We start from the raw sequence: 24,635 nt of genomic DNA on the forward strand, positions 1-24,635 counted from the left end.
TTTCTCTGGAATCTCAACTTCTGTTGGAAAGATTACACAAGCTGTTTTTTTTTATTTTTTAAAGGGCTCTGTTAATAAAGACAAACTCCTTCAAACTGCTAGGGATGATAGAAGAGAACGTGTTTTAAACCTCTGCATCAAGTATTCCTGCCATTATATTCTTTGACTGTTGGGACTACTGGTGAAGTTTCAAGACATATTACTTTTATTACATGCTCAGTTGACTTAGCAGACCCTTTCTCTACTTCACCAGTGAATTTTGATCCTAGTAGTTTTTGAAGTGGCATGCCTACCACAAAAATCTACTTCTCTACTAGGTTAACAACATTCCAAATTGCTGATTTGGCAGAGCCCTTTGTACTGAACAGTTATTCGTCCTACTCCAAGGATATTTTTTTTGTACCTGCTGACCTTAAGTAATTCAGGCTGCCTTTTAAGTGAGTTGTGGTTGAAGACAGTGCAAGTGCTGTATGTAAGAAGGAAGTGGTTCAAGCTTAAGAGTGTTTACAAGTCAGGTGCTAGTGTGATAAAGATCATCATGCTGTCAGGCTGTGTACAGCCATTGTTTAGTCAGGATGGACACTTTTCCCTAGTGCTCTTTTTGAAGAGTGAAGCAGATGACTTTCGAGTGCCTTCACCATCACTTTGAAAATCCTGGCTTTGATATAGAAATAGCATTTCTGTGCTCATGTTGTTACCTGGCAGGACTGCAGGGGAACACAGGGAGGCACCATTCCAGCAGGGAAAACCACAGATCCCACAGGAAAGGCACAGGATGGACCATGGGCTGTTCCTTTTGAAAAAGTTGCTTTTCTGTGTGTACAAAATACAGTGCCATTTTAAAACTACAAGGATGAAAACCTCCAGGGGCTCTGAAGATGGAAATCCTTCTAGCCATACACTGTCACCAAGTGCTCAATGTTTTCAGGTAAGAAAGGTAAGAAATAGTTCCTTCACAAACTCTTTGAGTATTCCACCTCCAGAAAGCAAAAATGAGAGAAGGGCTTGTCCCACAATAAACTTTCTTTTTGAGAGGAAATTTTAGAGATGGACTTCCTGGCTGGCTGGAAGACTGTGAGAGTGGCATCCTAGTTAGGCCAAGAGCTGACAGCTATGTTCCCAGTTGTGTCTCTGAGTAACTGTTACCCTCCCTGCCTGAGGGACCTCTGGTAGAATCCACATCATGTCAAGGGTGGCAGGTCCTTGGAGAGTAGCACCATGGAGGAGACACAGGTGTGTGTGAACAGCATTGAACTGGGGAAATGTATAGTCAGTCTAAAAGCAAAGCCACAACTTGGTTACTGCTCAGCTACTGAAGAATCCCTGAGAAATTCCAGAGGAGATAAATCTCAGAGTTCTTTGCAGCATTTTCTGGTGGAAAATAGAGTAAGAAAATAGTGGATTCTTAAAAGGAGGAACAGGAGGAAAACAGAAAAGGGAGGGCCGATGGATGAGAGTCCAGGGGCAAAGTGAGTCATCAGAATGGTCTGCAAACCACTTTGGAGCTGAAGCAGTTCTTGATGGCTTGGACTGCAACTGCAAACCAGGGAATGAAAATCAGCCTAGCAAATAACAGCTCTTTTAGAAGAAGCAGAAGTGTTCAGTTCCAGAGATTTTTTTTTCCAGCATCTGAAGACAGTTCTGCCCAGCTGCTCTAACAGGTTATGCTGAAGTCATTCAAGTTTCAGAGCAGTACTTTGTGGAGATATCCACAGTGTTCAGAATCAGGGCACATGGCTTTAGTCCTCTAATCCCAAAGCCCACTTCATACCATGGTGGAGTCTCCAGGCACTAAATCTGTTTTGCTGATCTGCATTGGCTGCCTCCTTGACTTCTCAGCATGAAGATAACTGGAATAAGAAAGCTGCTCCCTCATTTGCTTTGGCTATTTTTGTCATGGCACAGCTAAAGTGGAAATACAGTGCTTTCTTCTTTTTATCTGGTGAGGGAATTTATTTCTGTGATTCTGTGGAATTTGTGGCTTTTTGTCTTTGTAATATCACGCTAGTAATGCATAGTATATCTAGCTTATTAATCTTTGAAAGGAAGCAAGTTCTGTCTGTTTCACATAAACAGTTAATGGCATTGTGGTAATTTTGCAGTTCTGTCTTTTCCCACGTAATATAGATTGAGCTCTCTCTCTTCACTGTAATCACTATATATTGATGGGAATGTGATCAAGGCAGGAAATGCCAGCCATTGATCTGTGCATATATGCTTAGCAAGTCATATAAACTTTATTAATTTTTTTTCCTTATTGTAACATTGCTGTAGTGATCTTTATGTACTTGATAAAATATTGAGAAGATGCAAGCTGGCATTCATCTAGGAAAAGGTACTGGGGGGGATCCTGGTATGATTTAATTTGTCCTTTTTTACCCAATGAACAGCTCTGTAACCACAGTTGGGGTTCTGATGGGTCCCATAGGGTCAGTGCAGCTTTATTCCAAATTGGGAATGGATGTTTATAGATCATTAACCAGCTCATTCTTCAAGCCACAGTACGTTTCATATGAGTGAAATGAAGCAGTCAAATGTGTACAGGACTTGAGAGAGATTTTGGAGCGTAAGCTTTGTGGACACTGGTTTTTCACTAAAAGATCTTCTGGAATATCAGAAAAACAACAATTCAGTATACTACTTCTTTATTTTGCAGTATAAATTGTAATTTCACAAACCCTCATTGTAATCACAGAGGATAACCCATCTGCCCAGTCATTGACAAGCTCTATCCCCACTACAGTAGACAGTAAGTTTTCGGGAAAGAAGTCTATGTTATTTACCACAAAATACCCTTATGTTTGTCTTTACAAATAGATTACAAAGAAACTGAAAGTACAGAGAGAGGTACTTCAAACAGAGTTTGTAAAAACCCTGGAGTACAAGCATCTATTGCTGGTGGAACCTGTCAGGTGATAGGGGCAGCAGCAGCAGGGCTCTGAGAACTCGTGCAGGCAGCCTGGCATGTCAGGAGCCAGACAGCAACCACAGCTGGGTGAGGTAGATGCAGAGGAGAATCTGTAATTTTGCACAGGGTACTGTGTCGTTCCCTGTGTGATTGCCTGCTCTATTAAGAGCTGGCTGTGGTGATTATAAAAGCACCATACAATTTTCTTTTCTAAGCACTCCTGTCTCCATAAATGGTTTGAGTGTTTCATTCTCAACAGACTGGGGAATGACTGTCATTCAGCCAGAGCACTCCTGAGTTTGGGAGCTGGAAACTCCTCACTTGGCTAACGTGGAACGAAAGAGACCTCATAGTCTTGGGGCATATTTGCCAGACTGGTGACTATTGGGGTGATGTCAATGTCTTTGTGATCCACAACAGGCTTCAAAGTGAAGTTCTGCAGGATGGATGTTAAAAATATGAATATCTCCATTCGGGCCAGACCTTCTCCTGCACAGATGCGTTTTCCTACAATCAAAAAAAAAACCAGAAAAAGAAAGAGGTCACAGTGGCGTATTTTGCTGATAACTGATTTTAGCCACAGTTCCATGAAAACTGAGACATCTCAGACTGCACAGGCAGCACTGCAGTATTTTGGGGAAGCATGAATAAAACTAGGAACTAAAGGTCTAGACCAACAAGAGTGCTCAGTGAGTGAAGGCAGTTTGAAGGCTTTGGTTGCTCAAGTGCTGCTGCTGTTTGATGGTTTGAGAGACAAGTTGTGTGGTTGAGTCCCACATCTTACACATCTTGTAGAAGGCATTGGAGGAGTTCTTGTGTTTGCTAAAAAAGGAAGTCAGCTGGAACTGTAGTACAGGGGTTAGAGCTTCCCAGAAGTGACTGTAGCAGATGTCAGCTGACACTGTTGTACAGATAATGGTGATGGAGCCATGAAATCTTCAGAGAGATTTCAGGACAAGATGGTCTGGGATCTGAAATAGCAAGAGGTCTTACCTGTAGAAAATGGCATGAAGTAGTCACTCTTTTTAAAGGTACCATTTGCATTCAAGAAATGTCCTGGGTCAAATTTTTCTGGATTTGGAAATTCTTTGCTATCATGTAGGACAGAACTCAGCATAGGGAATATCAGAGTGTCCTGAATTAACAAAAACAAAAGATACAATGGAGATATGTTAAAGCAAGGAGGCCCTAAGAAGTTCCCAGAGCTAAACAAAAGGGTAGTCAAAGTTTAACCACTTTTAAATGAACATTTAATGCACAAAAATATATGCCATTGGTATGGCAAAGATGTTTTTTAGGGAATTTTCATAAAGAGTCTGTTTAGAGTATTTAATATTGTGTCCAAATAAATTACAGCTTACAGTGATGTGAAAAAAAACCCCAGAAATATCTCCCTCTTCATACAGAGGATGCAAAAGTATTTTCTTATTTTTTTCTAATACAAGGGCTTGGACTCAGCAACTTCCAGAATCCCCTTACAAAAAAAAAAAATTCAGTATCACATTTCAATGCTTTTGAAAATAAATACAAAGAACAAAACTCAATTGTTGTTTTCAAGAGATTATGACCTTTCTCAGATACAGTGTAACAGACCTTGGGGATAAAATAGTCTCTGAACTTGGTGTCTCTGATTACAGCATGTGGGACATTAATAGGAAGGAAGTCAATGTATCTCTGGATTTCGTGGATCACAGCATCTGTAAAGGGCATCTGGCTCCGATCCGACATGCGAGGGCTTCGCTCTCGGCCAATCACGGAATCAATCTCCTTTTGCATTTTCTCTGTTGAGAAATAAGTAAATGTTGAATGAACAAATCCCCCATCTGCTTGCTTGAACCTCTCCTTTTATACAACAAAATATGCTTTTAGCATGCCAGGAATATATGATTATACTCAGTACTAACATCTGCTTCTTGTGAAGACAACTAAGACTTACACACATCTCCACACTGCTAAAACATACTTCCTTAGTCAGGGGAGTATTGCCACATGTGGTAGTGACAGGAATTGTCCAAACTGATCCCACAACCTATTAAAATTTTTTAAACTATTTATTTCCATTACCTACTATTTCCGGGTATTTATGAAGAATCAGAATTGCAAATCTCAGTGTGATGCTTGTGGTCCCTGTTCCTGCAAGGAACAAGTCGAGTGTGGTTCTGCTCAAGGTCTCAATGGTGAATTTTGAGTCAGCATTCCCTTTCTCCTGCAGGAAGATTTGGCAGAAGGTTTTCAATGACAAACCCAAGAAGTATGCTTACAAAGAAAAATTCTGTACCCATAATGTGGGTTTATCTTTAGAAAGAACATCTAGTGTTCTTTAAAAAATACTCTCCAGAACGCCAGAATTTATATAGGTTTACTAAATAATATTATGATATGGAAGGAGCATTGAATTATATTAACCAGATTGGTCTTCAGCTTTCATCACTTTGGCTCACACTGTTAATTTTGTGTGTTTAAAAATCCTTGATAAAAAGATGGAGAGGATAAAATTACGTCAATGTGTCATGAAGAGCAAGTTTCTCTCTGTATTTGCAAAAACCCAGTGTCCCATCACAAGTAAAAAGAAAAGATCTGATTCAAGTAGTGATTAACCTAATACATCTCCACTCTTACAGTACCTGTTCCATTTTATTAAGAAAAGCATCAATAAAATCTCGAGGACAAGTGGGATCCAGGGTTTTCTGGTGTTCCATTACGATATCTGTTGTAAATTTATCAACTTTTTCAAAATTTTTTATCAGTCGTTGATGAGGTCCAGGTAGATAATCCATGACAGTTGGGAAAAAATTATATAGCTGTAAAAATAAAGGGATGAAAAAGCACATTCTGATTAATGTGAATAAACTAAAATGTTCCCCTGATTGTAACTATGAAAATGGGGCAGTTAATCTGTTTCGGAACAGTAGGTTTTTGTTACTCAGGATTTTATGGCCATTTACTTTATAGTTTGACTACATTCAGGGATTTGAATATTATAATAACTAACAAATATATTAAATAAAACCAGACGCACCTGTGCTTGTATAGCGGTTTGGAGCTTGTTGTTTTCCTCTATCCAATCAATTAAACTTAGAAAACTCTTGTCCTCATAGTCAAACCGATCCCCAAAGACGATGGAGCAGATGATGTTGGAAACAGCATGGATTAGGAAACCACTGGGGTTCAGAGGTTTCTCTGCAACAGCCATCAAAAAAAGGTATCTTGCTTTCAGTATTTTATGGATCAACCCCTCCTCTGACCCTACAAAGTAGTTTCACATTCTCTGGAGATCCAGAATTTTGCACTCCTTTGAAAGGACAGTGAAGGGCCTACCAACTTATTCTTGAGGTGAACTAATTTCACTCTTATAGTGGTTTATCTCTTCTGTCTTGTTCTCGGCAGAACACTGGTCTGAGTGCCTTTGTTGCTCTTCAGCTAGCACATGCCTGTCTGTCTTACAGACTGGTTATTAGAAACAGCCTAACATTCCCACAAAATCCCAATGAAACCATGGAGACTTTGCCTGAACCATTTCTTTAGGTTATTGCACTCTCATTAACTTTATTAGTGTAACCTCAGTTACATAACCCTCCCCTTAGCGTTCAAATGCCTGTGATCAAAGTCTAGTTTTGATAGCACAGCTGCATGACTCCTGTGTAGAGAATTATGGTGTAAGCAAAAAGCAAGATTAGACCAAAGAAAGAAAGGAAAGCTAATTGCAGACAGTGATAGGGTGCATCTCAAGGGTTCAAGATGAGAAACAATAACATGAAAAGGTACAAAATCCTGAAAGAAAACCACAGAGTGAGAAAATGTCAACTTGGTAGCAGACTATTCCACAGAGCAATAGCACCAGTTCTCTGTTTGACTGGTGACTCCATGGCCATTGAAGACTTAGTGGATATTTCAGAGGTGGTGAGTATATTAATGCTGAATGTAGAAGACACTAGTTATAGCTATTTATTAATTGCATTAAGGATAAATAATGGATTTATGCTTTTTGCTTGTATATATCTTGCTTATAAAACCTTTTAATACACAATAAAAAATGATGCAACAAGGTGAGCCAGAGTTAGAGGCTTGCATAAGGGCACAAGAAATATCGTATTACTGTGATAGTCAAAAGATAAAAGCAATGCAGGTGAGAGTGTTTTCCGTTTTATAAAACAAATGCTTATCTGAGAAGCCAGATTGAATTGTCTAGTGGCTCATATAAAACAGTGATGCTTAATCATTCTTTTAGATCTGTCTGCTTTCCCCCCTTGCAGAATAGGCACACATTGAGGGCTGGCAATGAAAAGGGTGGCTGATACTGTGCCACCCTCAGGGGACACATTTAGAAGTAACACTGACTTATATAGTACTAGAAAACACATTTACAGATTGGAAGCAAGTGGGTAACGTTATACCCTGCCCTCAGAAGCAGCTTATATACCTGTTCCCATTGGACAGCCCCATCAATACTGGGATCTATTGTCTTGTGTTCAGATGGACCCAATCCCAGATATCTGCAAATGAGTTCTCTGGCCACCTACTTCTTCAAGATCTGTTTACACAGAGTTGCAGGAGACAGGGTGAAGAAGAGCATACTTGATTACCTGAAGGCATCCAGCACTGTCTCCATGGCTGAATTACATCAGAGCCTTGGCTCTGTGGCAAAGCCATTCCTTTTGCCCCTTCCTGTCTTGCTCCTCAAGCACAATAGGTTAAAAGGTGCTTTCCAAGCCTCTCTCTCCTACTTTTATCCTCCATACTGTCACAGTACCTTTGACTGATAATTTTGCCTACTGATAATTTTACCTACAGAAGCAGGGAGCAGAAACAGCAGCCATACACCCACTCCTTGGGTCATAGATTTTGTGAAGCAGCCCTACACCCCTCATTGTCTAATTGCAGATATGCAGTGTCTCAACGGGCACAAAGTCCTTATCATACCATGTGTGTTCTTGAGCCTCTCCACCAGAAAATGAGCTTCCTCCTGGATTCGCTCCTCAATGCCCTTTTTCCCCATCCCAAAATCCCGCAGGGTGGTGAGTGCAAATCGTCTCAGCTGCTTCCAGGTCTCCCCATTGCTGGTCACAATGCCTGATACAGGGAGGAAAAACAGAACTTCATGATGAAACAGGGGTTTTTTCCCTTTAATGGGAGCAACACAGTAAGTACTGAGCATGCAAAGGCACCTCTCTGTGGAGTTACACTGCAATTGCTATCTGCCCCAAACCATAACTTCTCTGCAATTCTGAAGGTGACAAATTTGATCCATCTGTCACAGCCTTTGAATAAAACTGACTTTATTCCCAGGATAAGAAAAACTATGTTACAAAGTAAGTAAGAAGTAACACTGAATTGGTCTTGGACACAAGGCCTTTGCACTGACAGAACCACTCTAATGTTCTGCTGTGCACCTGCAATAGAGCATATTATTATTGACAATACCAATGGTACTGCCCTGTATATATAACATCATGGAATATGTGCTATAAAGGCCATACCAGGGAGTGACCTGGTGAATAATCTCATGACCTGATCTGGACTGTGACCCTTACTGGGTCAGCCTATATTATCTTATCTTGTTGTGCTGTGGATTTTCCTTTTGCTGATTCCTTAGCTGTGTCTATATTCAGAATATTTTCAGAAATGAGAGAATGAATGTAAGACCTTAGAGGCACATATAATGTACAAAATTTTAGCCAGAGCTTGGAGCACACTGGCAATAAAAAGGCACTCAGTGAAGCCATCCTGGGACTTTAAATAGTTCTCCAGGGGACCAGTTTGCTCAAGAGTTCAAGTAATGAGCTGGGTTTTTTGCCTTTAATTGCTGATTTGTCTGCATGAAAGTAGTAAATTAAATCTGCCATGCCCTGCTGCACTGCCCTCTCAGCTGTGGTGGAGCTCTTTCTGAAGCTCTGAAAGCATCTGTTTTGCATGCTGGCATTACCAAGAACATACCTGTGCCTTGGAAGAGTTTTTTAATCAATGGTAGAGAGCCTCTTCCACTGAAGTCATCTCCTTGATCAACCAGGGCTTCTTTTACCACATCATAGCCATACAGCACCACAACCTTTTGTGGGCCCAAATGTACCGTGAAGACAGGACCATACTTCTCACTGAGCTGCAGGAAAGGTGAGCACAATGAGCAACATCACAACACCAATGATAATCTTGTGACATTTGTAGCAAAGAGGTGATGTGTCATTGTCCCAACACTGTTGAGACATGACATTGATTAACAACAGTGCACTGATCTTTCAGTTATGAGTTATAGATGAAGGACGAGGGAAACATACAAGAAATAAGGAATATGAATGGAAATGGCAAGTATCCAGTCCAAATCTGAGAAAAGAAAATAGCCCTTCACAGGGCTGGCAAAACAGAATAGGTTTGTGCAGGGCATAGTGGATAGCAATTTACATGAGCTCTAAAATCAGTTACATAAACAACATGGAAGCAAATGCCTGAAGGATTTTTGACCACAAACAGTGAAACTGCCTCTTAAAGGGGTATTTTTGCCAGTCAAAGGAGGGAATGGACAGCACAATTCACCTCCAAACATTTTTACTTCAATTTTTGCACTTGCTACTTCCACTCCCAGGAGATCCTACGTATCTGCTAGGGAGCAGAGGCAGCAAAGTGGAGCAGGGCTCTCCCCCCCAAAAATGGCCAGGCTGTGTTGCTAGCGTGGTGAGGAATTAAGCACAGGAAGATCATACTGCAACAGCATCAATGCCTTGATTGCAAATCCACTGCAAATTGTAGTACTGTGGTACAAATTGTGAGGCCAGCACATAACGCATTTCACTATGGTCATTGCCAATATATAGACTGACTTATAATATATAGACATATATACATATTTATATATACACACCTGTAATATATAGGCTTAAAAATACAATAGATTACTGTGATTATATATAGACTTAATAAGCATGTATATCTGGGAAACCTTTTGTTTCTGTTTAACATTTGCTCAATGCAAATTAAACTTGTGAATTTAGCTGAGAACAGTGGGATTGGACTTTGTTTTATATGCCATGAAGAAAACATAGGAAAGAATAAGACAGTCCCTTACCTCTTTCAAGCTTTTAGGCAAATTCCATGGGTTTATCTGGAGCAGGTTTCCAACAATGGGGAATGCAGTGGGACCAGGAGGCTCCTTCCCTTTTTGAGATCTGCTTCTCCATGTGGCAAAGAGAAGGCAAGAGATGCAAACCAGCAACAAAATAGTTGTCACTCCCAGGGCCTCCATGGTGGGCTGAGGAAGTCAAGTGTCAGAAAAGCCCAGTGCTGGACTTGTAAATCCATGCTTATTTATATGCTGTGGTACCAAATCATGTGGTTGAAATTAGCCAATAGTGCCTTGCCATTCCTGTTAGAGATATGAGTTTACTTATTAATCTGCTAATGATAAGAATGAATGTTATTAAAGCTGACTTTGTTAGTTATGCAATAGTCCTAAAGCAATGGTAATTAAGACCTGGCAAAGCCCTGGTAGGGAAACAAGTAAACAAGGGATGAGAACGTGTAGAGAGCAGAAGATGGTAAAAACTGTAGCTTAAGAAGGGGAATAGAAGTATTAATGGAATAAAAAAAAAATAGCTTTCATAGCTTCATTACCTTAGGAAGTCTCTGTGTACTAAGACAGAGGCATGACATTACTCTTAAAGTAATCCTGAATGAGAATCTGCAGAAGAAGATTGGTTATCTCTGTTTATCTCTGATCTATGAAGCTGGCGTTCAAAGACAATGCAGTGGAAAATGCTGGCAAAAGAAATTAAGTGTGTCGAACACTTACAGAATATTCTGAGTTGGAAGAGACCAACAAGGATCATCTAGTCCAACTCTGAAGTGAATGGCCCCTACAGGGATCAAACACACAACCTTGACATTATTAGCACCATCTCTATCAGTTCAGCGAGGCTCCGTGTGAGTTCTCTGTAGCAAAATCTCTCTGGACAGTTCTGTTTGAAACAGCTGTCTCTCTTTTATTCTCCCTCCTCCCCCTCCCACCCTCCCCTCTGTTTTTGAGAAGCTTTATGTGCCACAGCCCCAGACCCCAGGCAGGGGATGCTCCCTGGGTAGGACTTGCCCCACAGGAGAGCCCTCACCTATCTCCCCACAGGCACTGGTCACACTCTGACCACTCTCCTGCTCTTTGCTTCAGACACTGGGTCTCTGTACAGCACCTACTGACAATGGATGAGCCTTAAATCGGTGTCAGTGTCCTCTGGCAGTGCCTGTTTCTCTTCACACACCAGGGAGGGAGCTCATCCAGACAACTAATGTCAGATTAGGGGTATCCCACCCAAACAACCATGTCAGGGACCATTTCAGTCAGAGAAACAGGTTCTTCCACCTGCCAAGACATTTCCCACCCCATTCCATCATTTGACATGTAGCCAAAATAATACTGACCCCTTAGATGCTGTGATGCTGGAAGGATATGTTAAAATGCATATAATCTTATATATCCTATACGTAAAAATACATATCCTATACATAAGGATATATATGGATCTTAATCTCTACTTTGTCTCCCTGATATAATGGAAAACAATTTGTCTTCCTGTGTGAACTTGTTGGCTTAGAACTTGAGTCCACATTTGTTCAATTAGTTTTTGAGTGTTCCTGTGCACAAGAATGGCCAGACATACTGTAAACACCACACTTTGTTCTCTACTGAGTTGTCAGAATGGGGTTTAAGGATGGGTACGTTTTATCTTTAGCCCAGTTAGCTGAGTACTAGCAGATTCTGCAATAGCGAGGAAAGAAACATATCCAGCTTAAATTTAGATATTAAAAAGGTGGATGTACAAATGAGCTGACAGTCTCACCTGTTAGTGGGGAAATACTGATACTTCCAGAGAATAGGACATCTCACTTTTCTTATGAGTTTGTTTTTGTGAAATGAGCCAGTCACTGAAGAAGTTTGTTTTTCCTCACTACAAAGGAAGGCTCTGGAGGCATACAGATTTACATGTCTGTCTGCTAAGGATCTGTTTTGAGGCAGATGATTCTAATTCCCTGACCATTTCTCCTGGTCTCAATGGGTTTTTTTATCAGCAACAAATTCTACAAATTCTTGTGCAATGGGCATTACTTTGAATATTGCACGCCAGGGTATTTAAAACCAGCAGTGGGCAGATGAGTGAAATTGAAAGGAACCTTATAGGCTTTGGAGGGGTGATTATATTGCTGAAAACAGTCAGTTTTATTGTCATGAAGTAAAAACTCCTGTTGTTTGCTTTTTCTTTTCCTTTGCTTTTGTAGATAAAGTGCCTTGCATTCCTCTATTGGCAGCCCTGAGGGTGAACAACTGCTGTGAAGCCTAATGCACTGGAAAAGCAGAGCTTTGCTTGCAGCATCATCCCACATCCGGACATGGCTTTTTTATTATTTATCTAATTACTCACATAATCCCCAAAGGGTTTCAAAATGGTGTTGGGAATAAAGCCAGAGCTGCTTGGAGGAATCCATGAGTTTAACCGGGAAGAGATTTAACTGCCAAAGGTCTCGGGTCACCTCTGATGACAGAAAGACAGGGATTATTTGAGTGTGAAAGGCTATTTGAGTATGAAGGGTTTATCTGGGTCTGAAAGACCCATCCTCATATAGTTCACATTCAGAGGAAGCACTTAAGAGACTCTGTTATCTTCCAAGCCTTCTTCCCAGTGTGGTAGGAAAGCAGATGCTGGGGCCTCTGGTCTTGTTACAAATTGGCACCATTCTCTGGCTCCACCTGTGAATTCAAGCTCAAATTGACAGGGTGGGATGCTGCTGTATGAACCAGTGTTTCAAATTCCAGGCCTTCCTTAGAATGCCTTCTGGAAGCTGCTGCTTTGTTGGGCCTGCCGAGTGGCATGCATGGGCCAATCCTAGGACTCCATCCTGTGTTTACACGTAGCCTTTCATCTGGGACCTGCACTTAATCAGCTTCTGTTGACCTCCAGATTAGGTCTGTGAGAAAACAGACACCTTTTTCTCCCCAGGACAGCCCCTACAGGTGTATTCCCAGCCTGCTCAGGCATACTGGGTCTGGCTCCCTCACAGCAGCCAGCATGGTGCCACAGTTCAGATTTGTGACCGTGGAGAGGACACAGCAGTGCTTTAGCTGCTGCTGAACAATGCTTGCACTGCGCTGAGGCTTTGCTGGTTGCTTCCTTTGTCCCCAGCCCAAGCAGCAGGGTGGGGGATAGCAAGGGATTGGGAGTGGACACTGCTTGGACAACAATCCAAACTGCCCTAAGAGATAATCCATGTCTAACATCACACTCCGCAATGAAAACTGGGGAATTGCCTCTCCAGTGCAGCCATTGTTCAGAGACTGAGTGATCATGAGCCTTTTGGTGGTGAGTCTTTGCATCACTTGTTTATTTTTTTCTCTCTCTGTTTAACTGTCTTTATCTTGACCAGGAAATGTTATCAATTTTGTTTTTCCAGGTTGCTCCCTCATCCTGTTAGAGAGAAACGTGGAGTTTGCACAGTGGAAAGCTGGGTACAAACTATTAGCTAGTGTCTATTCCATGGCATCCAGGCACAAATAAATGTAGCAACTTTTGGTATTTGTTCCTTTCTGTATTTTCAAATAGGCCAAAGGAGGTGGCTTTTCACACACTATGCCCTTGGGCTGTGGAACACAATTTTTCAAGACATATGTGTCCAAAAAGTAACCAGGCCAATTCATGAGAGCAAAAATCCATTGAGAGTGCTCAAACACAGAGATACCACTGATAGCTCAGGAAGCACTAGTGACTGAAGCAGTCTGAAAGAATATTCCTCTGTGGTAGCCACGTTTGGTTTTATTCTGTTCCTTGGGAATGAATTTTTAAGTTAATGTTGGAATTGGACAGAATTCTGGGCTGCCTTGACTATTGTCATGATCCAGCTCATCCATCCTTGGGTTTCTATGTCCTTACACTAAAATGTGACACTTCACTAAGCATTTCCATTGAGATGGCTTAACCCCAGCTGACAACTGAGCCACTTACCACTCTTTCCACTCTCTCTCTCCAGCAGGATAGAGGGGAAGAGAACCGGAACACTACAAGTGAGAAAACTCATGGGTTGACTTGAGAATATTTTGATAATTGAAATAAATAATTATGATGATGACAATGAAGACAAACTTATGAAAATTAAACTTAAGAAAGACAAGTAATGGAAACTAAAAACAATTGCTCACTACCAACCAATTGATGCCCAGCCACTGCTGGGCAGTGGCCCCCAGCCTATTTCTCTCTAGTTTAAGCATTGAGCATGTTGCATATGTATGAAATATCCCTTTGAACAGTTGGGATCAGCTGTCCCAGCTGTGTCTCCTCACAACCTCTTGTGCTACCCCAACATATTTGCTGACTGGGTGGTAGGAGAAATTAGAAAATACCTTGAGGCTGTGCAAGCACTGCTGAAAAATCACTAAATCATGCCTGAATTATTAACACTGTTTCCAGCACAAATCAAAAACATGGCCCTGTACCAGCTACTATGGAGAAAATTAACTCTACCCATCCAAAACCAGGATGGCAAGCTGGCAGAGTGGTCTGTGGAAATCATCTTGCCTGTTCTGCTGCAAATAGCAACATCTTAGCTACTAAACTTTTACTGTTTTCAGACAGGACTTTCCTTAGTGCCATGTAGAAAATCCAATATCTACCTCTGCCTTATTTCTGGCAGTAATTTGGCAAAGAATCTGCCATGGTCAGCAAGTATTAAGGTTCAGTGATATCTTCAGTATTCAACAATTTATAACACCCATATTTGTAAGATGCTACACGTTGTACTACAGATAAGATACAAACCACATAGTTTGTTTTCAGATCACAGAAATTACATTTGACCAGCTAGATAAAAAAATTTGGTTAAATATTTATGTATGAACTCACTAGACCCAAAACATAGCTGAAAAAGGATGAAGTTCATGAAGTTCACTGCAATGAAGTCAATGAAGTTCACTGCAATGAAGTCAATGAAGTTCACTGCAACCGAGTCAATGAAGTTCATTGCAATGAAGTCCTTTGCAATACATGGCAAACTGCTTTTCAGTAATCAGAAGGGCAAGGAAATGAAGCTCGTAACAGCCTTTCCACTGGACCTGTACTGTGATTCCACCAACAGCAAGTCTCTATGTGGCTGCTATACCAAATCATCTCTCAGTAAGGTGCTTAGTTCCAGACTGTGATCAGCATAAAGAAAGAACAGGCACTTCCCCAAGTCAGGAAAAAAAGAGTCAGGAAATGGGAAAAGTCAGTCAGGTGCTATACACACTAAAAAGAGGCACAGAAGTGAAAGCTGCCAGTTTCAAAGAGGGTGTCTGAGCTTGGCAGATTTCCTGAGAGTGCTGCACTCAGCTACCTGCATGAACAGCTGAGCTCCTGCTGACCAGCTGCAGAACCACTGGGGTACAGCAGCTCATGCAAAGGGTCTGTGCTCTAGGAGACAAAGCAAAGGGGCAACATTGTCACTGTCCCCAGCTGTAACACTGTCATCACGGGGCACCGTGCCCACCCCGCCTTTCCAAAGGTTGGCCAGGGATCTGCAGCACAAACAAGGTCTGAGCACAGAGCTGCCCAAACTCTAGCTAGGGCCTTAACTAGAGACGTTCTGCAACTTTAGAAAATTACTTATCATCATCACAAAAAATCAGGCAAGCACATAGTTTGCTGGTAGTCTGTATGCTCTGAAAACAGTGCATATCATAAAGAAATATGGTAACAGAAAATCTCACCAAATAATTTAAAATTCAAGAAGAATTCAGTAATCATCAAGTAACAAAACCTTTGTTAACATTCCATGATATCAAATAACTACAGTCATAATGGAAACAGATGATAAATCAGGCATTTAAAACACAAAAAAACCAGCAACTGGTGCTGACACCAAGTGATAAAATGTATGCCTTCATCATGCCTTTCAGTCCTGCCAGAGACAGATGCACAGAGGTAACAGAGTGGCTTGAGAACATGAAAGAGGAAATGAAAGAAACACAACAACCCCAAGAAGTGATCCCAAAAAAGGGCCCATGTAAAAACTCTCCTGCTTCACGTGTCATCCCTGTTTCCCTCAAGTGTGAAAGTGGCTGTTCCCCCCTCCCAACCACTGCCTTCTTCTACACATATCACCTCCTCTGGAAATGGTGATGACTAATGCATGCTCTTTCATATACATGAAAGATGCCCCCTGTCTTTTTTCATTTTTTTGGAATAGTAAAAAAGGAGCACATTAACTATGATGTATTTTCCCACTTCAGAGCTGTGAAGTATATGATATTTCAATGAAAAATTGTCAGGAAAAAAAAATCTTCCTTCTTTCTCTGTGACTTTCAGATAAAATTATTAATTGAAGTAAATATCCCAGTAGGGCTATGGCAAAAGATGCAGAGTGATCCACATGTGGTACTGTACAAAACATTCTCTTAGTATTCAACAGCTCAGATGACACAGCTGCTAAAAGCAAAACAAACATTGCACAGTTTATCTACTGTTTCACAAGGACTTGGCACAAAAGATATTTGATTTATCAGTGCAAATAAGTTGGTTAAATGTTTCTTAATGAACTCAGTTAATCCAGGCATGACCTGGAAGGTTCCAACGTCAGACTTTGTAACTAGATTTCACTGAAAATTAAATTCCATGACCTCTTTCAGTGTTCCCTTACCTTTTTCATTGCACCTTTCATGTAAGGTACATTGACTCATTGGAAAAGAGCTATTAAGGATGGATTATTATTTTTACTTGATCCGGGTGTAACTACCTACCTGGGGTAAATCATGTGATGGCAAAGGCCTGCCTAGGCAGAAAATCATCAGGTCAAGCCTTAGAAGTAGGTCCTGAACTTTGAATGTCTCACAGACTGCGTACAAAATCATTCTGCTGTGGAGTTAGACAATGAATATTCCTTTTCTGAGGTTTCCATGCCTGCTTTCAGAGATAAGATGATTGACCTTTCTCTCCCTGCTTTGCTCTGACCATTCTTTTTGCAAGGGTTCTGCACAAACACAGACTTTATAAAATGAGCAAACTTAAACTTGATGTTTTCTATAATCTCTTGTGCCTGCCATCACACACACTAATGCTCAGGCACTTGTTGCTATCAAAAGAAGCACAAAGAGAGTGGCAGATTTCATTTGCAAAATTCTGGAGATGCAGGTAGAGACAGAGATGAGGGACTGACTGGTTGGTGACATGATGTGCCTGAGAGCTCTCCTGCAGTCACAGAGCTGTGGTAGCCCCAGGGGCCCCACACTGGTACCTCATGGCCACATTGCTGCTGTGGAACTGCCTTTACCACCACGGGGCTCTCCTTGTACCACCTGGCTCCAGGAACTGCTGCTCTGGTGTCTCTGCAGTGGCTGAGAAAGGAAGAGAGTCTTTTGTGTGGCTGCAGCTGGATGAAGTGCTGGGACAACTTCAGCAAATGTCATCAACATGTTTTATGATCTCAGATAATGGAACCTGTTGACTATTCATCAAGAAAAAATGCTATACCCACCCAAGGCATGGGAATGGAGTCTACACAAAATGACTGAGTGTTTCTATACTCATAACCACTGAGTGAGGGGCACAGTCAATAGCAGTCAGTCATGTAAAGCCATGACTATGTGATTAAAACTAGAAAAATCACTGTAGCAGGGGAATGTCACACATGCCCAGGTGAAAACATAAGCTCCTGGAAAATCTGAATCTGAACTCAGTGCTGATTCCAGAGGAAAGCAGACCAGCAGGGATCATTAGGGACAGCTGCCCAAATTGCTGAGATGTAAAGAAATGGGACCTTAGTGCTCCCAGAAGTAAAACTCTATCAAAGAGGAAAATCCTATCTCCATGCTCACACATACTCTCTTAGAAATCTCACAGTGAGATGCCAGAGCACTCTGCTTACCAGGTGGTAAATATTAACAGTGTTGGCAAAGAACAAGAAATGTTTCTAAAAAATATTACTGCAGTCGAGCAGCAGCAGAGGGCACCAGTGACAAGAACATCTGACTGCTTCAGAGTCCAGAGCCAGGGCAGTCCCCACAGGGCCCCTTGGAGGTTCCAGCAGTTCTCCAGAACTCTCCTTTGCATCTCTGCAGGGCGGCTTCACTTCTGGTGTTTCAGCTTCTCTTGCTGCTCAGCTTTGGGCAGTGCTTCAGTTTCACTCATCTCTCATGATCCTTGTCCTAACTCCTCCCTGTGTGATCCTCACCTATGCCATGACCATTCCCACTCCAAGCTTGTGCTCTGAGCCCCCTCACCATCCTTCCCTCTTTGCTTCAGGTGCCCTGCCCCACACGAAAGGGGTCACACCACAGGTACCTGTCCCTGGCTGCCCCACACCCTGTGGTGCTTCCCCAGGGATGTGCCTGCCCCATGACTACCCCTCCAGGAATTCCAGCACTCCTTCCCATCCTCCACAAGGACACCCACCTGGAATTTGACAGGTCATGGCCACTGTGACCCTCCTTTCATAAATCTGTCATAAAACACTCTAGAAAATTCTGATCTCATCGTTTTGCTATGAAGAGAGTGTTTCCTTTCCTCAGCCTTCCCAATGACCTCCCAGAGCACAGCAAACCAGCTAAACACAGTCACAAAGCTGCTTCCAAACCAAACCAAACCAAACCAAACCAAACCAAACCAAACCAAACCAAACCAAACCAAACCACCTTCCACCTGAAACCAGCTGGGTTCCAGGACTGCAAGAGAATGGCAGTGACAACCCACAGTATTAAGGCATGCGGTTTGGATCAGGGTTCACATCATACTTGTGTCAGGTATTTCTCTGGTTTTCTTCACTGGCTCACATCCAGACCCTTGGAAGTCAAACTCTCCCACAGCTGCATCACATCTGCCCTCTGCCACCTTCCCTCCAGGTCTGAATGCACAGCTGTCCCTGGCAGTGCTCCATGCATGGGAGGTCAGGCCACAGGCACTGCATGCCTGGGACACAGAGAGCTGACAAAGCTCTCACAGATCCTCCTGCTGTCCTCAAAGCACAGGGGCACAGGGAAGCAGTGCATGATTTCTTTTACTGCCAGTGTGTTCTCATGTTCTCAGTCTGTGAAGGGCATCCTGGTCATATGGCTCAATCGGGGTGACACCAACTCACACAAGCAGCTATGAGTTATTTTCAGAGCCTGAAAATCAACACTGTTAGTGCAAGATGCTGTCATATTTATGAAGAAAAGGGCAGAATTTGAATCTTACCTGTTATGGCAATACAGAGTCAAGGTCCTCCTTCAAAAACCTTGGTGAAAGCCAGCGACTTTAAAGGAAGAACAGGAGAATTGCACTCTTTGCAATGAAAAAAAGTTGCATTTACTGGTCCTATGAATTTAATTAGCTATGTGAATGACTGAAGAGTAAAAAGAGTAAAAGAACAGTATGGTGATTTAACTTTGCATCAGGAACAAACAAGTGACATTTTTCAGCTTTAAGTGGCCCAAGATTTGGAAAGCAAAAATACATCCAAAATATATTCTGAAATGTTATTGGCCTAAGAAGATTTGGTGCGAAAATACCATTCATTACTTGTACCATGCATATTACTAACAGGAAACTTGGTTTTACGTACACTTTTTTCCCCAGTGAATTTACTCATAGTGAAAACATTTATTGTGGAAGGCCTAGAGACAGATAAACTTTGGCAAATCAAACAAGACCAAACAAAACCACAAAATATCACAGAAAAACTGCAGATATATAACTGCACTCACTAAATTTTTTCCAGTTGTTCAAGGATTTTTCCTTATTCTGCTGACTCATCTAAACTGTGTTTACCTGTTAAAATGTGCATTTATAAATGATAAAACCATAAGCTAATGTAGTTTGACATGACCATCTCTACAGAACAATGGATTTTTGCTTGTTAGACTGCCAGCATAATCCTTCAAGATTCAGCCAGACTGAGTTAAAAAATGATAAATCAATCACCAGTCCTCCTTATTTGAATTTTTCTCTCTTTAGCTGATGGTTCTTGACATGATTTTGATTGCAACATTTAAGTGATTCTATTGATAAAGCAGATAAAGTTTTAAAAGAGATAAAGTGATATGAAACCAAACCAAAGCACTGTCCCACTCAACAGTGAAGCTTTCATGCTTCACTGGCAGAATGTTGTGTGAATCACTTTTCTTGAAGTTGCCTGAAGAAACAGCCAGGCAAACATACCAGTAACCCTAATTCTCTTCATATATGTACAAGCTGTATGCTGACATATGGGCATAGATGTCCAAAAAGTTGTTCCTAATTTATTCCTCATTGCTTTTAATCAGTCTTTAGATTTTTAAATAAAGTGTGTTTAACTGTCTACCAGTGCCAAGTCACACATGGCTCTTGCAAAAGTCTCCCCAGTAACTTGTTCAGAGCAATATCTCACAAAAGAACAAACTCCCTCCTCCTCTCTATGGTGCTCCCATTTCCAGCACAGCATGTGCCAAAGGTAAAGGAAATGTGAACAGGGAAGTTCAGCCCAGTGAGGTTGCACTGCATGCTTCTGAAACCAGCTGAAGCCTTCAGACAACAACCTGCTTGTGACACCTTTCATTCTTGTTTTCATATATTTTTATTATTATTGTATTTATATATTATTCAAGAAGCAACTGGATAACATTGTCATGCATGTGGTGTGACTCACAGGGCTGTTCCATGCAGGGCCAGGACTTGGACTCAGTGAGCCTTGTGGGATCCTAACAACTCAGGGTATTCTATAATACTATGATTCACATAATTTCTGAGGTCTTTCAGGAACTGATTTCACAAGATGTCAGTGTTTATAAAGTCTTGAATTCGTGGTGTTGACCCTCAGATGTGGTCAGTCCCACAGTCTCCTTGGGCAGTTTTCCACACACTGGGTCAGATGTTGAAGCACAGATTCCCCTTTCATGATTGGTAACACCTGTTCTGGGAGATTTTTCACATAAACAGAGCCAAGAACCTTTATCCAGAACTCATCCAAACTGTGGGTGAGCTGCTAGCTTATTCCCAAACTTTTTAGATTTCCACCTGTACAACTCCCAAAAACCTTATGGAAAGACATTTTGTCATTAGCTTCTTCGATCAATTTGTACATATCAATGTGATACATTACTTCAGCAAAGCCTCAGACCTTCCTGTGGATCACCCAAATGCAGCTCAAATCTTCTCTGTCCCTGCTCTCTTCAGACCCTCTGCTCCCAGTACATGGATTTTGCAAAGCCTCCTGCATCCTTACTAAATCTGTTGATTTCCTTTTGAGACACAAGTACTGTTGAGAAAGTTTTCTTTCCAGAAACATTTCTCATGCATGATTTAAGAGAACTACTAATACCCTTTCTGTCAAGATGGCCCTGTAAAACAAAAGGAGAAGAAACATAACGAAATCTTGGCCAGGCTTATTGATTATTTCTACTCACTTCCATCTATGCAGACAGAAGTACCAGCACCCCCACTTTTAAATCATGTAGCGCTCATTAGCCTTTGAGATATAATGATGCCAGAAAAATGATGTTCCAGTAGCACAGCTCCTGGGAAGGAGAAGGCTTCCAGATGGCCTTCTATTCCCCAAACAAGAAAAGCCTGCTGTGAAATGCTGCTGCTGAAACAGCTTTCATATACTGATACAACCCAGGCTTAAGTAGGATTCCAGTGGTGTAAATCCATTGCTTTTAGGTTAAAATGTAAAAACCCCATTTTTCTTCATGCCAAAATTGCATCTGATTTTATGCAGCCCACTATGAAGCCCTGTTAATGAGTATGTTTAAGATGGGTCAAATGCAGTGGCCAAGTGGAAATCGGGCAACACTTACACAGTCCCACACACACAGCAGGGTAGGGAGTCTGCCTCTGACCTGTTGTTTCCACAGGGCCAGGCAAACCAGATCTGCTTATTTCAGGCCTGACCAAACACAGCTCTTCTACCATTTGAAGCTCAGCAGTGACCAGGCAAGCACCAGACAAAGCCAGACTGTTCAAAGCTTTACACAAACACTTTGTGATACCTGATCATCAGCATATCAGGCTGGCTTTGTCACCATGCATGTCTGCTTGTCAGTAAACATGTCAGTAAACATGTCATCAGACAGATTATCCTACAATTATTAGGATAGTGGTTAATGCTGGTTATTGATGGCTGCTGAAGATTGATGGCTGCTAACCATTAGTAGATATGAGTGGCAGCAGACAGCGCCACAGATCACTGCTCTCAAGACCATGCAAAAAAGATTTTTATAAAGTTGGCAGATCTGAAAAGTTACCAACCAGCTTTGACAATGACCCCTATAGTATTTTCATCACAGATGAGTGAGAACTGGCTTATTATGTCCTGTAGCTTGTCTAGATCTGACCCTAGAACCAGAAAGAAAATAAAGGTTGGAGTCTTTATTTGACACTGCCCGAGGGCAGAAATAGAGCTCCCCTTGCTGTCATGACTGCAGTATCTTCGAGACAAATGGTATGACTCAACTTATTGGTGAAATGAAACAAAACATCCATCTGAGAGCAGCAGGCTGTAACCAAAGCACGTTGCATATAAAGTATCTACAGCCACTTAAATGAGATGAGAACCATCCAGTGCTTTAGCTCCCCCAGAGACAGAGGCTCTTACACTGCTGTACTCCCACAGAGACAAAAGGGCTCAGAGGCTCCCAAGTCTGCAGAAGGCCAGCACACCCCTTGCCTATGGGGATTTCTCCTCAAGGGATCCTGAAAAGGCAGCAAGGGGAGAGGGAGGTTGACAGCTGTTAGATTGCACATGACATTAGTGACTTCATGCATGTGAGGGAGGTGCTCAGACAAGGTACTGGACAGTGAAGGAGGAGCTCTACAAATAAGCACCAAGTTGGGAAAGAAATGGTTCTCCAGTGTCCTGTATTAAAGCATGTTCCCAGTTTAATTCCCACTGCTGTCACAGACTCTGGCAACTGCACTGAGTTTAAGGCTTTCCTCTGCTGTATCTTGCACAGCTCCACAGAATGGGCTGGCCAGGCTCCCCAGATACCTCTGCTGTGTTCTGCTCTATGCAGGTAGCCAAAAGCCGGAATTAAAATCAGAGCAAACCCTGATTAAGTTAAATACAAGTTAAATATTTCTAGCATTGGATGATAGAACTCTCCATGGCAGGGGGTTGAAGTAGATGATCTTCAAGGTCTCTTCCAACTCAAACTGCTCTATGATTCTACAATAACTCAGCTGTGTAATTAGAGATTGAGCCTAATCACCAAGTACTGGACTTTAAACACTGCAAATCTAAAGTTAAAAGGCTGCTGGATATACAGTATGCTGAATTTGAAGTTCGACAGGGATCTACTGAAGTCCACTCAACTCTTAGATGGAAATATTTGAACAACTCACTTAATATTTCTTTTACTCCCTGAAGGTATTGCCCACTGCTTGCAAATGTGCAAATAGGAAATTTCTTCAGTAATGCAGACAATTTGCTCTGTGGTTTGTGACAAAAATCTACAGAAAAAGTGCAGATACCTAGCTGCAAGCACGAGGAAATGCAGCCTATGAAATAATGACTGAAATAGCCATTTAATCATCATTGTAATCTGCCCACACACTGTGCACACAGTGGTAACAGATAAGAGGTTTAAAGTAAGTCTTACAGCAAAAGACCCAGGAAATTATTCAGTTTATCAAAAGAAAGGGGAAGCATGCAGTAGGGAACATGGTCAGAGAAGGATTTGCAGTCACACAAGGCTGCTGCAAGAAGCGTGCCATCTGTTGCAAGATGTGAAGCTAGAATGCACACTGAACTAGAAACACAGCATTTATCTTTCACAGTATGAGGGATGCACCAGTGAGACAAGTGTCTCAAGCACCAGGGTGAATCATGTTTTGGTGCATGGTGAGTGGATGTGTTCACAGATGATTCCTAGATCAAGCACCCCTGTATTGAATTTGGAGAGGGAAATGCTTCAGAGAAATCCAAATGCCTGTGCTATGGTGAGATCAGTCTAAGCAATCAAACCCTCATCTTCTGGCCATAAAAACCCATGATTCAGTTAACCTCTAAATGTACCAGCTGCATCAGATTGTGCAATATTTATGCCTTTTTATAGTATAAATAAAGCAAACTATGCCCTGCTGATGCTATCTCAGTGTGTGTGATTTCTTCCAGGATACCATGTTGCTATTACTGTAGCAGGAGCTGGTTGAAGCTTGCTAGTTAGAAATACATCTCTGGGGGGTTATTTTATGTTCTGCTCAACACACAACAACAGAGCAAGTAATTCTGAGCAACCAAGCCTGAACTTGTTGTTCCCTCTCTAGAAGGATGAAACTATCATGCTTCAGATACACAGCTTTCTCACAGTCTCTCTGTAAAGGAAGAACCTCAAATCAGAGTTGATCTACTGAATTTAATTGCTCTTGTTCCTTTTTCCCACATGTAAAATGGGGATTGATGGGAAAAGGGTAGCTTACTTCATATGGAATGACTAAGAAATATGAGGGCTTTGTTTTTGGGGCAGTGAGAATCACATTATTGCAAGGTTTGTCTGGGGGATGGGAAAGGGACAATCCTACAAAAAGTAGTTTGTAGAGTTAAATTCACCCTGCAAAAAGAGGAAAGCACGTTCAGGTATGCTGGCAGGACTTCCTGGAACTAGTTCAATCTTTCAGCCGGTTGAGAATCACTGCAGCTGATCTTTCAGCACGGGGACTGAGTTGAAGAGACAGGCTACATTCCCTTGGATTGGCAGCAGCAGCAGCCAAGCCACGAACTACTGACTGTCACACCTGGGCACAGCTGGGGCCAGGCACATCCAGCTCCAATGCCTGCC

At 41.8% G+C, this 24,635-nt stretch overlaps 1 protein-coding gene across 1 annotated transcript; it reads right to left on the bottom strand.

The window, feature by feature from the left end:
* Nucleotides 1–2,628: 2,628 nt before the first annotated feature.
* LOC102063289 (cytochrome P450 2H1) lies at nucleotides 2,629–10,193 on the bottom strand. Its single transcript, XM_026799732.2, has 9 exons — nucleotides 9,966–10,193; nucleotides 8,843–9,005; nucleotides 7,829–7,978; nucleotides 5,928–6,088; nucleotides 5,533–5,709; nucleotides 4,973–5,114; nucleotides 4,502–4,689; nucleotides 3,902–4,043; nucleotides 2,629–3,415 (listed from the first exon to the last, which is right to left on the bottom strand). The coding sequence occupies exons 1-9, from the start codon at nucleotides 10,140–10,142 to the stop codon at nucleotides 3,234–3,236; spliced, it is 1,482 nt and encodes a 493-aa protein (XP_026655533.1). The 5' UTR covers nucleotides 10,143–10,193; the 3' UTR covers nucleotides 2,629–3,233.
* Between the last annotated feature and the right edge of the window lie 14,442 nt (nucleotides 10,194–24,635).

The sequence above is a fragment of the Zonotrichia albicollis genome, chromosome 7 (assembly GCF_047830755.1).
Source record: "Zonotrichia albicollis isolate bZonAlb1 chromosome 7, bZonAlb1.hap1, whole genome shotgun sequence".
In the NCBI taxonomy this organism is placed as follows: Eukaryota; Metazoa; Chordata; class Aves; order Passeriformes; family Passerellidae; genus Zonotrichia; species Zonotrichia albicollis.

Bases quoted from the DNA above. Each gene is read 5' to 3' on its own strand.
- LOC102063289 (XM_026799732.2), bottom strand. From the start codon at position 10,142: ATGGAGGCCCTGGGAGTGACAACTATTTTGTTGCTGGTTTGCATCTCT. The intron at 9,006-9,965 runs GTAAGGGACTGT...CCTTTCCTGCAG, and splicing joins TGCCTAAAAGCTTGAAAGAG to CTCAGTGAGAAGTATGGTCC. The intron at 4,690-4,972 runs GTAATGGAAATA...ATTTCTCAACAG, and splicing joins TAAATACCCGGAAATAGTAG to AGAAAATGCAAAAGGAGATT.